The 14565-nt window shown below is 38.3% G+C and overlaps 2 protein-coding genes and 1 pseudogene across 4 annotated transcripts in view; 2 read left to right on the plus strand and 1 right to left on the minus strand.

Annotated features, from left to right (window-relative positions):
- Positions 1 to 1311, minus strand: part of LOC107685288 (gamma-aminobutyric acid receptor subunit beta-3-like) — a 73549-nt gene extending 72238 nt beyond the window's left edge. The window contains exon 1 of the mRNA XM_016481818.1: positions 1131 to 1311. Coding sequence (XP_016337304.1) covers positions 1131 to 1225 — 95 coding nt within the window. The 5' untranslated portion in view covers positions 1226 to 1311. The remainder of the gene's footprint in view (positions 1 to 1130) is intronic.
- The window catches only part of gabra5 (gamma-aminobutyric acid type A receptor subunit alpha5), a 32035-nt gene extending 22537 nt beyond the window's left edge, over positions 1 to 9498 (plus strand). For all 3 annotated transcript variants that reach the window (XM_016481821.1, XM_016481822.1, XM_016481823.1), the window contains exons 9-11: positions 2478 to 2630; positions 5389 to 5600; positions 7519 to 9498. In XM_016481821.1, the coding sequence (XP_016337307.1) occupies positions 2478 to 2630; positions 5389 to 5600; positions 7519 to 7800 (647 nt within the window). In that variant the 3' untranslated portion in view covers positions 7801 to 9498. The remainder of the gene's footprint in view (positions 1 to 2477; positions 2631 to 5388; positions 5601 to 7518) is intronic.
- Positions 9499 to 14006: 4508 nt separating this feature from the next.
- LOC107685290 (gamma-aminobutyric acid receptor subunit gamma-3-like) overlaps positions 14007 to 14565 on the plus strand; it is a 129421-nt pseudogene continuing 128862 nt past the window's right edge.

Consider the following 14565-nt stretch of genomic DNA (forward strand, 5'->3'; position numbering starts at 1 on the left):
AATAGCCCTTCTGTGATTATAGCTTTTTCAAATCAAGCTGGATGGCAAATGAGTGATGAGGATTTCAGTACACCTCCCACTTATGGCCAGCTGTCTCTAGGACCAGCAAGAGTACAGGAAGAGATGAAGATGAGAGAGAGGGAGGGGAGAAAACAACACTTATCCTGAGCCATTGGGTCTGGAGGGTTAATCCTTGTGCTTCCCCATCAGTTGTGCTTTTACCATGTGACGTCGGTCAGCCACCATTGGCTCAAGCCGGAATGAGACACATGGGAGACGAGCAAGGGGGAGAAGGGGGCCTAGGTGGCATCTGTCAATTCGGTTATGTAAAGATGACTGGTAATACACTCATATCATTTCTGCCTCTAGCTTTGTAATCATGTGTGGGGGGTGGGGTTGGGGGCTTGCCCTTGTTCTGCATTTATGGATGTACATATATGGATAACCGTGCTGAGCTGGCATACACTCATATTCAATAAGACATTATCATGCTCTGATCATGAGCTAGGCAGATATTATCATCTACGCTGACCACGTGATGTTTTAAACCCTGCTGAGCCATCTCTTTTTCTCACTGCCATTGATTTACACATCAAAGTTCACCTGCTGTCATCAGGTGGCCAGAAACACTTAGAAATAAGCTCTGAGGCCATGGTATTTCTTTCTTGGCAGGACTTTATAACCTGTCTTCCGATTTTTGCCCTGGCTGACTTGCAGGACAAAGGTCAGCTGGTCATCACTGCTGCTAATCTGAGGCAAACCTCTTTACAGAGTTAAAAATAGATCCACCAGGACTTCATATCATGAGTGCAGGGTCATTAGCTCAACTTAGAAAACCCAGTGGAGAAGAAAGAAAGGGGGAAAAAAGGCCTTCTAGAGTCTGCCAAACAGAGGGTAAAATTATCTCCAGTGGAAATGTCAACATTCAATCACTTGACCCACACTGTAAAGACATCCAGATAACCTGTCACCTTTTATTAATAAGAACTCCCATCCAGAAAATAGCACCTGACCTTCCCAACTGTTTCAAATTGATTTAGAAGCTGACCCCCCTCAGGTGCTCATCCGTTTCTGTCGACATTCAACGCTGTGTTATTTTTCTTTGAGTGTAAAAAAAACAGACCACTCACCAGTTGACCAGCATGGCAGCGTTGTTCTCTGCTAAGAATGGGAGTTCTCCATAAACACTCCAAAAGCTTAGCAGTAAAATCCACCACAGTCGCATGTTTGCTGCTCTCAGAAGAGTCCCACCCTGCAGGGCACATCCAAGGTGGAATATCTGAAATGGGGCACTGCCAGTTGTGCTTTCTTCCCGGTCATTGAAATAAATGGCCGAGTGAGACGAAGGGGATGCGACGAACCCCTCGTGACGAGGACATCTTTGACCCCAGGGCCCTCACGACATTCAAACTTTTCCTTGACTACCAAGGCTCAGCAGCTTATCATCGTCCTCTTCATCTGATCCACTTGATCTCTCCCCTCTGATCCTGACTAGATTTTGCACTTTTGCTCTGCTTTTACCCCCTTTTTTGTTCCCTCACTCTCTCTCTGCAAGCCGTGAAAGAGTATATCCTAAACATGGATGACCTGGCCTGACAGAATGGATGGAACTATTGAAAGTGCGACAGACAGAAGAGTGTGTGTGTGTGTGTGTGTGTGTGTGTATGTGAGAGAGAGAGAGAGAGAGAGAAGCCTGCAGGATGCAGATTGTGACGAGGGATTAGTGGGACACAAAAATCCGATTTTGCCAGGAGAAAGCAGCAGTCATCAGTGGATTTTCTATAGTTTATCAGACTGTGTGGCTCAAAAATATTTTTTTAATGCTTCAAATTCAATCTTCACTTGGTTAACAGGATATATAATGTTTTTTTCACTCTGTATTCTCTTTTCTATTCCAGTTAATGATTGACTTCATGTTCCAGTGCACAGTGTGACAGCTCTTAAACACACCATATATGTCACTTTTGTTTAGATGATTCAATCTGTTCCATTCTGACGATTTATGCAGTTTTTATTTCTTCAAAGTCATTTAAGTTTTACTCTTTCACTAAAACAACATCAAATCATCTTTGTGGTCAGACATTACAGTAACTGTCCACTATTTGGTGCTAATGAGACCACAAACTAGGAAGTCAAAGTGTTTCCCTTTACTCTGAAAGAATAGTGACAGTACTGTTGGAAAATTCCATAATCACATCACTTCACATTTGTCTTGATTTGTCTCATATTATTATGTCTCTGTCTTCCCTTGACTTGTTTCTCACCACCTCTCTCTCTCTCTCGGTCTCTCTCTCTCTTTTTCTCATTTTCTCTTTAAACCTCTCAACTGGTTTGCACTTATCCCACAAGAGTTTAATCACACTCTATCCCTTCCTCTCTTAGTCCCTTTGTTTCTTCTCTTACTTATTTTTCCATCACTGTTTCTATTCTCATCCTTTCTCTCATTTCATTCTTCTGTTTCATTGTTCCCCCTGCAGGTCAATACACAGTCATGATGGCCCATTTCTACCTGAAGAGGAAGATCGGTTACTTTGTGATTCAGACCTACATGCCCTGCTTCATGACTGTTATTCTGTCCCAAGTCTCATTCTGGCTCAACCGTGAATCTGTCCCTGCCAGGACTGTCTTTGGTTAGTGCATTCCAATTCACAAAAAAACTAATTCTGTATGATTTATAAGCTTTTTTCCTCATGGGGACCTCAATTTAGGTCCCCACGGTGACACAAGTCCCCATGAGTCAGTGTGTATTCACACACACACACACACACACACACACACCCACACACACACACACACACACACACACAAATAAATAGCTGTTTAAATCTACGTGAATGGGTTACCACCTCATGAATGCTGTCATTAACATTTTTTTTTTAGTTTTAATTTTTGTAACCTTATTACTTCAGTGATTTTGTTAACAATACTGTAGCAACATTGTTTAGCATGGCCCTGTTAGCTCCTGCTGGTTAATGTCATAACTATACCATTCAGAGTTTTATTTATATAATTTTATAATATTTATTATTATTACTTTGAATTAGCATTTATTTTTATATTTTTATATTTTCAATTTTGATTTTATTTTTTTTGTATTTAGTATTTTTTTTTATCTATATAGATTTAATTTTGTTTCAGTTTTCATAATTTTACTACTACAACTTTATTTCAGTTAGTTGGTGTTGGCAAGGGAACATTTCTAATTCTCATTTAAGTTTTTTTAATGAAAGTATTTTATCTAATATTTGTATTTTATTATATTTCAGATTTATTAAAATTACCAAAAACAATTTCAGTAGTTTTAGTTAGGATTAACAACACTGTTCAGCATGGCTCCATTAGCCCCTTCTGGTTAATGCCATAACTATATCATGCTAATGCTAATAGCATTCTCCAGTTATTATAGACTGCTTAGACAAAAAAAAAACCTTGCTTGCACCTTTAAAAACTCATCAGCATCAGATATTTACTCCTCCTGTTCTGATTGCATGCAGAGGATTTTATATAACTATATTCTGTTTTCACTCACCTAGCATGTATGGATTCTTATCTGTTGCTCCTTTCGGTCTGTCACTTAATGTTTTGCTTTGTACATCGATAATTCTCATCAAAATGGAAATCAGAATTGACTGATGCAATCAGAAGGAATTAAGAGCTAATCCACTCAGATGACTGTTTTTGAATTCACACCGCCATTCCTATTCAGTTCTGGGGCCTTGCATTGTATCTTGGCAATAATCAGCAAAGTGAGCAGACAGTCCACAAGGAATATGAGCCCACGCAAACAACATCTCTATGACTGGCCAACAAAGGCTACATCAAAACATAATGCTTTCTCACACACATAAATATACAAATATCCATGAACGGAGGCTCAAAGACTCACTTGCTGATATCACACATGTGACAGTGTTTTATTTGCATAGCCCGAGGCTGAGAAATCCCGGAGCCGTATGCCTAAGGGATTGTAGTACCATACTTATTTATGTCTAAAAGTCTCTGTGACCGCTGCCTGGGGCAATCTGACCTCCCTCTGACAGGGACAGCACACCTCCACTCCTCAGATGCTTATCGAGAACTATTCTCAGAGGCTTTGCATAAAGAATTATAACGATACTGTCATTCTAAGGGCATGTTAGATATATATATATATATATATATATATATATAAACAGTTATATCTGAACTGCAGTGCTGCTGTGTTTGACCCTTCATTGCTACCTTCTATAAAGTTTTTTCTTTGATAGAAAGTAGACTGCATTTCTGGGAATGAAAGGATCTTAATGTCATTATTCCCATCTGGTATGCTTTGTTTTGTTGTTAAGATGAGTTTATGATTCATGAACCAATATTTTATTCATGCAAAGCATTTTAAATATTAAAATAATTATTTTGGATGAAAGACGAATTTCCCTGCTCACTGGTAGCAGCATTCACAAAATGACTGTGCTGCTACTGAACATTTTTTGATGGATTGTTGTGATTGTTTTTGGCACATAAATCGTTTTATTTTATAAGCATTATACAGTATGCCTGTACATTTTGCAGATGAAATTATGGTGTAACTCTTATACGTTTTAAAGAAATGTATTTTTTAATTAGGCGTGTTGTTTGATTTATGGTGTCTTAAGAAATTAAGATAAGAAAAGGTATCTTTCGCTCACGAGGCTGCATTTATTTGATCAAAAATAAAAAATGTGACAACAGTAAGTATTATTATAATTTAAAATAACTGTTTCATTTTAACATACTGTATATTAAAAAGTCATTTATTCTTGTGATGGCAAAGCTGAATTTTCAACAGCTATTACTTCAGTCTTCAGTGTCACATAATCCTTCAGAAATAATTTATAATATGCTGATTTGGTGCTCAATTATTATCTTTTTTTTTAAATTTGTGCTCAGTTATTAATAATGGTTCTTATCATCAGTGTTGTTTTTGCTGCTTTACATTTTTGTGGAAACCGTGATAAATTTTTTTAAGGATTGTTTGATGAATAGAAAGTTCAAAAGAACAGCATTTATTCAAAATAGAAAACTTTTGTAACATTATAAATGTCTTAACTGTCACGTTATAAAAGTAAATTAAATGTGTTTATGCTGAATAAACGTATTTACTGGAGTAATTGCTGCTGAAAATTCAGCTTTGCCATCACATGAATAGGTTAAAATAGAAAGTTATTTTAAACTGTAAAAATATTTCACAATATTACAGTTTTTACTGTATTTCTGATCAAATAAATGCAGCCTTGTTGAGCACAAGAGACTTTGTTATTAAAAACTCTGAATCATTCCAAACTTTTGACCGGTAGTGTATTTATTTATTTATTTATTTTGCTTTAGAGATCTTATAATATTCTAAATATCTATGTGTTTGATCCTCCACAGGTGTGACCACAGTGTTGACCATGACCACCCTCAGCATCAGCGCCCGCAACTCTCTTCCTAAAGTAGCATATGCCACTGCAATGGATTGGTTCATCGCTGTTTGCTATGCCTTTGTGTTCTCTGCGCTTATCGAGTTTGCCACAGTCAACTACTTCACCAAACGCAGCTGGGCATGGGATGGAAAGAAGGCCTTGGAGGCTCAGCAGCCTAAAGTAACTTTAGTATGTTTTCATGCGTTTGTGCATATGTGATGTTCAACTCTTAGAAAACCTCAGAAAGAGGCTTTGTTGAGTGAAGTTGCATAACATGACAGTTCTGTTTGACGCGAAGGTTACAATACATTGCGGTTATATAATATGCTTTTTCTAATTGTTTTGAGACACCGGAACAGCTTGAGAGTGCTCAGTCACAACATTTCAGATGGTGACACTAACTCAAATGTCAACTGCTTTAGATTAGATGAGCTGTATTTGTGTTAGCTGCTGATGGATGTCACATTTTGAAATTCTACAGGGTGAATATTTAGCGTTTACCCAGAATGCCCTTCAGACCAGCCACTTCATTGAGATTTCTGAGAGCTGCTTGGTTGATGAACATGTAAATGCCAGGTTTCTGCTTATGCAAGATCCATTTTCACCCAGGTGGTAATTTTTCATTCGCAGTGGACAAACAGAATTCAAAGAGCCGTCAATGTCACTGTGGTGAGTTTGTTAGTAAAGACTCTACAGTCAAGACCTCTGAAGGTCAGATCTGGACCTCCAGCACAGCTTTCTTAAATGTCACCCTTTTTTTATCAAACACCAACTTATTCCACCTCTCCTGTTAAGTAGTCTTTCTAAAACCTTGAGCTCATGCTGTGGGGTCCTTCTTTAAAAAAAGAGCAGGAAGTGACGTATACAAAATACTGTTCAATATTGGGGTTGGTACAATTTTTTTTATGTTTTTGAATGACGTCTCTTTTGTTCACCAAGAAAAATACAGTAAAAACAGTAATACTGTGAAAAATTATTACAATTCTATATGAATATACTTTAAAATGTAATTGATTCCAGTCTTCAGTGTTGTGATCTTTTAGAAATTCTAATTCTTAATAAAAAATTCAAATATTTCAGAATTATTTAATGAGTTATAAATTATAGAATTATAAAAATGTGCATATGTGTGTGTATCTTCAAAAATTATCCATACCACTCATGCGCTATTTTGCATGTGTTTTAAATTTTCTTTACAGCAATTACGCAAGTTATTCAATGATAATCTTACTTTTCAATGATTATAGAATCATTGAGTTGAAATCGGGAACTCTATTCCAAATATGATCTTTTTTTATTGTGAATCGGATCAAATGGTTCACGACTCATTTGCAAATCACACATCTCTATGACTCTCATGAACTTAAATTTGGGTGTTTCTCACTCCTTTCTAATAACTCAAGACTTGTAATACAGTGCATAAACTTGTATGGACTATCTTGATGCGTTTGCACCCCCTTTTAGACTTGAAAGCTCTATTCTTTTAAGCAAAGATGAATTGTGGAAAAATGAGGTGGCTAGAAGCAACTCAGAACCTTTTGTCTGCCACCCCCACAAGCTGGCATGGTGACAGATTACCTCTGCCCACCTGAAAGTACTGGAACATAAAAGCAATAAAGCAGGACTTTTAGAGTTATAACTGCTGCTTATGTTCTTTTTGACCTAAAGTAATCATACTGATTGTGGACAAAAATCCTTGAAAGGATTATAACTTTTATTGATGAACAGCGTAGATGATGTGTAATTGTGATAAACTAAATGACATTTCACTTGGAAAAGTGCCTCAAAGTCACTTGCACATACCCTTGAGTGAGTCAAGTTCAATCCACTCTGTCTGAACCACAGTCTCGACCGCTCCATTATTATACTGTGGCTTTATTAATTAATCTCTTCTGCTGGCCCTGCAGAGGCCATTGTTTAATGTTCAGACTCAGATCTCTGTTAACCATGACTGTATTTCACCTTTAATTAGAAGGTGACGACCTTCAAACTGGTTCATTATCTGGCCTCTCTGGGCAGAGTTGGCAACTTTGTTCTTACATTGACAATACTGTTTAAAATCTGACTATAACAATGTCTTCTGCTTTCTCAACCACAGAAAAAAGACCCACTGGCACTCTCCAAAAAGCCAAACAATGCCTGTTTGTCTGGAGTTAACTTCACGAAGGATGCAGCTATCTCAACCATCTCCAACAGCACCACTGTCCAGTTGAAGAGCGCTGAGACCAAGCCTGCAATGGACCCCAAAAAGACTTACAACAGCGTCAGCAAAATTGACAAGATGTCTCGGATAGTGTTCCCGGTCCTCTTTGGGACTTTCAACTTGGTCTACTGGGCCACATATCTCAACAGGGAACCGGTGATTACTGGAGCCGATTAGCCCCTGCTAAGCCCCCTATGCCACTGCGACATTCCCTTCACAACCTCTTTTTCTTCTCCACTTCAATACTCGACGACAAGCTGACCTTGCAAAAAACGATGACGAGCACTTATTTACTGCACCTCTCACTTTGCTATTCTATAAGAGGAGTGCTCCTGGTGAATTTTCCTCCTGATATCATAAATTGCATGATAGATTCAAAGCTCTATGGGAATATAATTGCCATATCTGCCTTGACTTCGTACTTTATATTTCTCTGGTTTCCACAGGTTATTGCATTCATTTTACAATGAATTGAGAGCCACAGAAGCTCCCATTTCAGTCATGAAAATTTTCCAAGGGATGTGAACAAAAATGAATACATTTGGCATCAACATTATCACAGTATAAAAAAAAAAACATATATTGAAAAGAAGTACAGCAAGGCCAAATGCTATGCAAAAACCATTTTCTACTATGTTGAAATGGGTAATTGCTTATAATGAAACCCTTGCTTTGTATTAACGCATTTCAGCCTTCTCTTCTTTTTTATTAGCTTTAGCATCAATGGTGTAAGGCAGACAGATGCTATGCTAAGTTTTTAGCCATGCTAAAAATGTTGCCTTCAGAGGGATTACTTCATACGCGTGCTCGGGAATGTCCCACAATTACTGATTTCACTTTCGTTTGTCATTTGTTTCTAAGCTTTTTTGAAGTAGCTAAATAGAATTGTGCACCTTAGGCAGCTTTTCACAATTTAGACCAAGATATCCTGCAAGGTGAACAAGGTTGGGTTGCAGCGAATCATTTGTACATAGCTTGTGTATGCTTTGCTTTTAGCGTAGATGCGGCTTAACATTAGTGAGGAAGAGCTGAAAATGGTTCTGATTCACTAATCTAATGTGCAGCCAAAGCGACATGAATGATGGTGAAAACGCAGATTGTATCGTGAAATATTGTAGGCTTTGACAGAATGTGGCATTTCTTTACAGTTAATAGTTTTCACATTGGCTTTTCATGCTGTTTATGCGATAGCCATTTTCTTATTTTTTGTCTGTGTTGTAAATTGGCCAGTGGGTTTTCGAGGTTGGAACGAGTCAGCAACAGCCTTAAACGTTGACACCTAGTGATATTTTCTTTGCGCTACCATGTAGACTAATGTGAAAGGATCAGGTAAACAGGTCTGAAAACAAAATAAAAGAAACATTCACATTTAATAATTCAAACATTCAGATTCTAAAGACAGGAAAAGGGCGAGAATGAAGGCCAACTGTACAGTAGAAAGGTGGAACCTGCTATTGTCAGACATGTTCAAATTGGATCTTGTTGGAACTGAAATGTCACACCATAATGCCATCTCTTCAACCAAAACGCATGGCTACTTATTTGGGGAATGAAATGGAAGAGCGAACAATGACCTTGATAGTCCAAAAGTGCGACTCAGAAAGATTCGGTTTTTATCCTGTAATCGTTCTATTCTGAACTTGTTACGTGAAAGTGAGACGGCACAAAAACTAAGTGACCCTACAGATGATGTGTAGCTCATTAAGAGGCCAACTACAAGAGCCATTAAGCTCCTCTGTACACCACTCAGGCCTATAGGAGAATGAATCATTACAAGAGTTCAAGTGAGTCAGTAATGTGCTCTTTTACAACAATGGATGTACAGCTGTTCCTCAAAGCATACATGTCTGAAGCAATAAATTCTGCCTGATATGTTTCTTGACCAAGTTCTGATTACTTCTGTTTGAGTTGCTCAAAAGACATTGCTTAATTGCAGATCTTTAGACCTGGCCTAGAATGTTAGTAACATTTAAAACCAGTCACATTTACACACAGATGAGCTCATTTAAAGGAAAGAGTATCAACAAGAACTTTATTTACTGGTCCTTGTTGGACCTAATGCTGGACCATCTGCCACGAGATTGCAGGGGTTTATGTTTATTGGGTTCATGGCTGCTCTTCACAGGCTCATGGCAATAAGACATGCACAGGAAGCTTAGATATTGTCTTAATGAAACGGTTGCTGCAGAAGCCACTGTAAATGGAAGAAGGATTCTTCCTGGGATTACTTCTGGGATTATACAAAACATACACGCATGCAAGCAAACACACATGCACACATCAAGACCAGAGTTCCTGGAGCAGGGAGGATATGGAATGCTTCCTCTGGTCCTGTGCGCTGGCAACATCTGGCCCACATCTGTTTGTAAAGGATTTGGCTTCACTTAAATTGGTTTTCCTACCGGTGCTCCTATACATGGCGTCGAATTAAACTAGCACCAGTGTGACCAAGTAACTAATTTTGAATTATGTGTGCGATATTATACACTAGCATATTACTGGAGACTGGCAGCTGTGTTCAGTGTGTGACAGAATATACAAATTAAATGTTTGTGTATTCTATGCATTTAAATATTTGTCACCGTTCTTAATTATGCTTTATGAATGTTAAAGTATGTTGTTATTTTGTTTCGGTCACACTGACATTTATTTGACATGCCATGCTCTTGTTGTGGGTTTAGAGAAAGACTTTACTTCTTTTTTAATACATGTAAGGCAAGTGTAAACCTCTCTAATATACTAAACTCATCTCTCACACAATAATGCACAGCATGCCAATGGACCTTAAACCTTTAATCCCCTGAGTAGTGGAGTGAGCTTGGAATCGTACTCCTGGTGCCGGACTGGAATTCCGCTAGTGTAGTTGAGAAGCTTTCACTCAGATATGTCATTAGAGATGTATGTTTGTATCATGAAGAGATACCCAGTTCTTTTCATTGTGTTATTAAGAAAAAGCAAAAGATTGCATCTCTTAAAGCTGAAAATGTCAGTTTTAATTATCAAAAGGGTTTGTCACTATTTTAATTTAATCTGTTGTGCAAAGATGGTTTGCACATAGAAAGTGTCAGATAATGTATTGATCACCCACAATTTAAACATAGAGATGTCAGAATTGACAATGCTTTAAAAGCATCGTATTCAAAACTCTTGTACACTGTAATATTGTCATCATTATTATCATAATGTCTTTTTTTCCATCCATTTAACCCCCAATAATTTCTTCTGCTTGATTTTATTCATTTTACTTTTGAGGTTTGTGTGTGTGTGTGTGTGTGTGTGTGTGTGTGTGTGTGTGTGTGTGTGTGTATTAATTTTAAGTGACCCTACAGATGATGTGTAGCTCATTAAGAGGCCAACTACAAGAGCCATTAAGCTCCTCTGTACACCACTCAGGCCTATAGGAGAATGAATCATTACAAGAGTTCAAGTGAGTCAGTAATGTGCTCTTTTACAACAATGGATGTACAGCTGTTCCTCAAAGCATACATGTCTGAAGCAATAAATTCTGCCTGATATGTTTCTTGACCAAGTTCTGATTACTTCTGTTTGAGTTGCTCAAAAGACATTGCTTAATTGCAGATCTTTAGACCTGGCCTAGAATGTTAGTAACATTTAAAACCAGTCACATTTACACACAGATGAGCTCATTTAAAGGAAAGAGTATCAACAAGAACTTTATTTACTGGTCCTTGTTGGACCTAATGCTGGACCATCTGCCACGAGATTGCAGGGGTTTATGTTTATTGGGTTCATGGCTGCTCTTCACAGGCTCATGGCAATAAGACATGCACAGGAAGCTTAGATATTGTCTTAATGAAACGGTTGCTGCAGAAGCCACTGTAAATGGAAGAAGGATTCTTCCTGGGATTACTTCTGGGATTATACAAAACATACACGCATGCAAGCAAACACACATGCACACATCAAGACCAGAGTTCCTGGAGCAGGGAGGATATGGAATGCTTCCTCTGGTCCTGTGCGCTGGCAACATCTGGCCCACATCTGTTTGTAAAGGATTTGGCTTCACTTAAATTGGTTTTCCTACCGGTGCTCCTATACATGGCGTCGAATTAAACTAGCACCAGTGTGACCAAGTAACTAATTTTGAATTATGTGTGCGATATTATACACTAGCATATTACTGGAGACTGGCAGCTGTGTTCAGTGTGTGACAGAATATACAAATTAAATGTTTGTGTATTCTATGCATTTAAATATTTGTCACCGTTCTTAATTATGCTTTATGAATGTTAAAGTATGTTGTTATTTTGTTTCGGTCACACTGACATTTATTTGACATGCCATGCTCTTGTTGTGGGTTTAGAGAAAGACTTTACTTCTTTTTTAATACATGTAAGGCAAGTGTAAACCTCTCTAATATACTAAACTCATCTCTCACACAATAATGCACAGCATGCCAATGGACCTTAAACCTTTAATCCCCTGAGTAGTGGAGTGAGCTTGGAATCGTACTCCTGGTGCCGGACTGGAATTCCGCTAGTGTAGTTGAGAAGCTTTCACTCAGATATGTCATTAGAGATGTATGTTTGTATCATGAAGAGATACCCAGTTCTTTTCATTGTGTTATTAAGAAAAAGCAAAAGATTGCATCTCTTAAAGCTGAAAATGTCAGTTTTAATTATCAAAAGGGTTTGTCACTATTTTAATTTAATCTGTTGTGCAAAGATGGTTTGCACATAGAAAGTGTCAGATAATGTATTGATCACCCACAATTTAAACATAGAGATGTCAGAATTGACAATGCTTTAAAAGCATCGTATTCAAAACTCTTGTACACTGTAATATTGTCATCATTATTATCATAATGTCTTTTTTTCCATCCATTTAACCCCCAATAATTTCTTCTGCTTGATTTTATTCATTTTACTTTTGAGGTTTGTGTGTGTGTGTGTGTGTGTGTGTGTGTGTGTGTGTGTGTGTGTGTGTGTGTGTTTCAACTTGATTTGCTTAAATTCAATGTGCTCTTAAAAATGCGGGGATTTTTTCACTGGAAGGTTTGGCACCGCTTTGATTGTACATCAAAAATTATGTTTTTAATTTTAGTGAGTTAAAATGTTTGACAGTGCCGGCATTTTTCTTGTCACATCCTTTACCCTGTGGTTAACTGCACAGCACTCCTGTTTGTTCTTTCACTGTATGTGGTTTAGTATGTGCTGTGATTTACTCTCTATTGCACCTCCTATCTGCATTTCTGTAATCAGCCACAAGAGGATAGTCTATTCAAAGACAAATAAGTAAGCCATTTCAGGCGATTTTCTCTGATAAATGTAACCACTATGCTGCTTATGTGGTGTTATCAAACATTCGCTCCCGATAGAACCAAAACCGTGCGTTTGTGGTGGAACTCTCTGTTTGGTTGACCAATGGCAGACGGAGGAGTGCACGGGGAAACCTGTTTGAAACAATCGCCATTTTATAAATTACGTTGGGTAATGCTTGTCGCAAAACATGCATTTCGACTTTAATTGAACTCATGACCAATTTATTATTATATTTAAATTTGAGCCAAAATGACAAAGGACTATAAAATAATCAAAAGTAGATTTGCCTTTGGCGTGTTTATAGTACCACAGACATTGAACCTTCTAGAGCAGGGGTGTCAAGCTCAATTCCTGGAGGGCTGGAGCCCTGCAGAGTTTAGATTCAACCCTAATTAAACACACCTGATCCAACTAATCAAGTCCTTCAGGCTTATTTGAAAACTACATGTGTGTTGGAGCAGGATTGGAACAAAACTCTGCAGGGCTCCGGCCCTCCAGGAATTGAGTTTGCCACCCCTGTTCTAGAGAGAAGTTAGAGGAAAAATCTCACAACACGCAGAGCAAAGCTAGAGAGAAAGGGGCTTGTGTTTTTTTCCAAAGTGCGTAGGCGACTGGGAGCTGCCTGTGGTGATAAATGTCGGCGCTGTCTCTCAAATATTGTACTGCATATGTGCACCTGCTCACATTCAAACACAACAATGCGAGAACAACTTATGGATAGAAGGTTAAATTAGCAGCAGTGATTATGTATATCCGACTCCGATAGTTAAAAGAAATAATGACGAATGCCATTCCACTGTACGGCAAATGGCAAAATGTATTTGTTAGGCTACTATATTTATGCTAGAAACATCAGGATGTATATAGTCTGATTCATTGAATAATACCCTGTAATAATTAATTCGACTCCAAATTGGTTGATGACATTTTCTTCCCCCTCATCTTGCTCTATTATCGGGTTAATCGCACTGCGATCAATGCCCAGTATGCACAGTAATTACAGCAATTACGCACCGATTTCCAATTCGAACACAGTCCGCGCGGTAATCATTTACCTAGCTGATAGCGATAGTGTAAACAGCCGCTTCATAATGTCTCTCCTCGAAGCATTCTGACGTTTTTTATTTTCTGAAATACCAGATGTACCCGAAGAAGATCTCAAGTTCCGTCTGGGAAGGCAGACTTTGTGTTTTTTATGACGTAATTTGCAGAAACTAACGGATGCGTTAGAGGTTTGAAGGTGTCCACATTGGAAGTTTGCGCTCTGCCTGTGAACGTCAGTATGTGTATCCGGTGGTGCAATCGAAAGCAGCGCAACTTCAAGGAGCAGGAGGGGCTCTTCTATTATTTGATCCCGCTAATTGTCAATGTAAGTGAACTTTAAGCACCGGACACTAGCCGAGGAGATCTTACTGTTCCCGTTGGACTATAACATCGACTACTCGCCACTGTTTTAATTGAGCCTGGAAGAAAAGGCTGCAGCTGTTTCACTTTTTTTTCCTTCTTAGAAGAGTCTCCGTGCTGTGTGCCACACTCAATACGGAGTCAATCTCACCTAAAACATGTCCACCAAATTGTTCCTCTACTTCTTACTTCTGTCAGTGTTTCGTGTATGGTAAGTGACGTTGCTACGCTCGTTGTCTTGACAGCAATTATTTGT

This window comes from Sinocyclocheilus anshuiensis, unplaced genomic scaffold (genome assembly GCF_001515605.1).
Source record: "Sinocyclocheilus anshuiensis isolate Anshui unplaced genomic scaffold, SAMN03320099.WGS_v1.1 scaffold385, whole genome shotgun sequence".
Taxonomy (NCBI): domain Eukaryota; kingdom Metazoa; phylum Chordata; class Actinopteri; order Cypriniformes; family Cyprinidae; genus Sinocyclocheilus; species Sinocyclocheilus anshuiensis.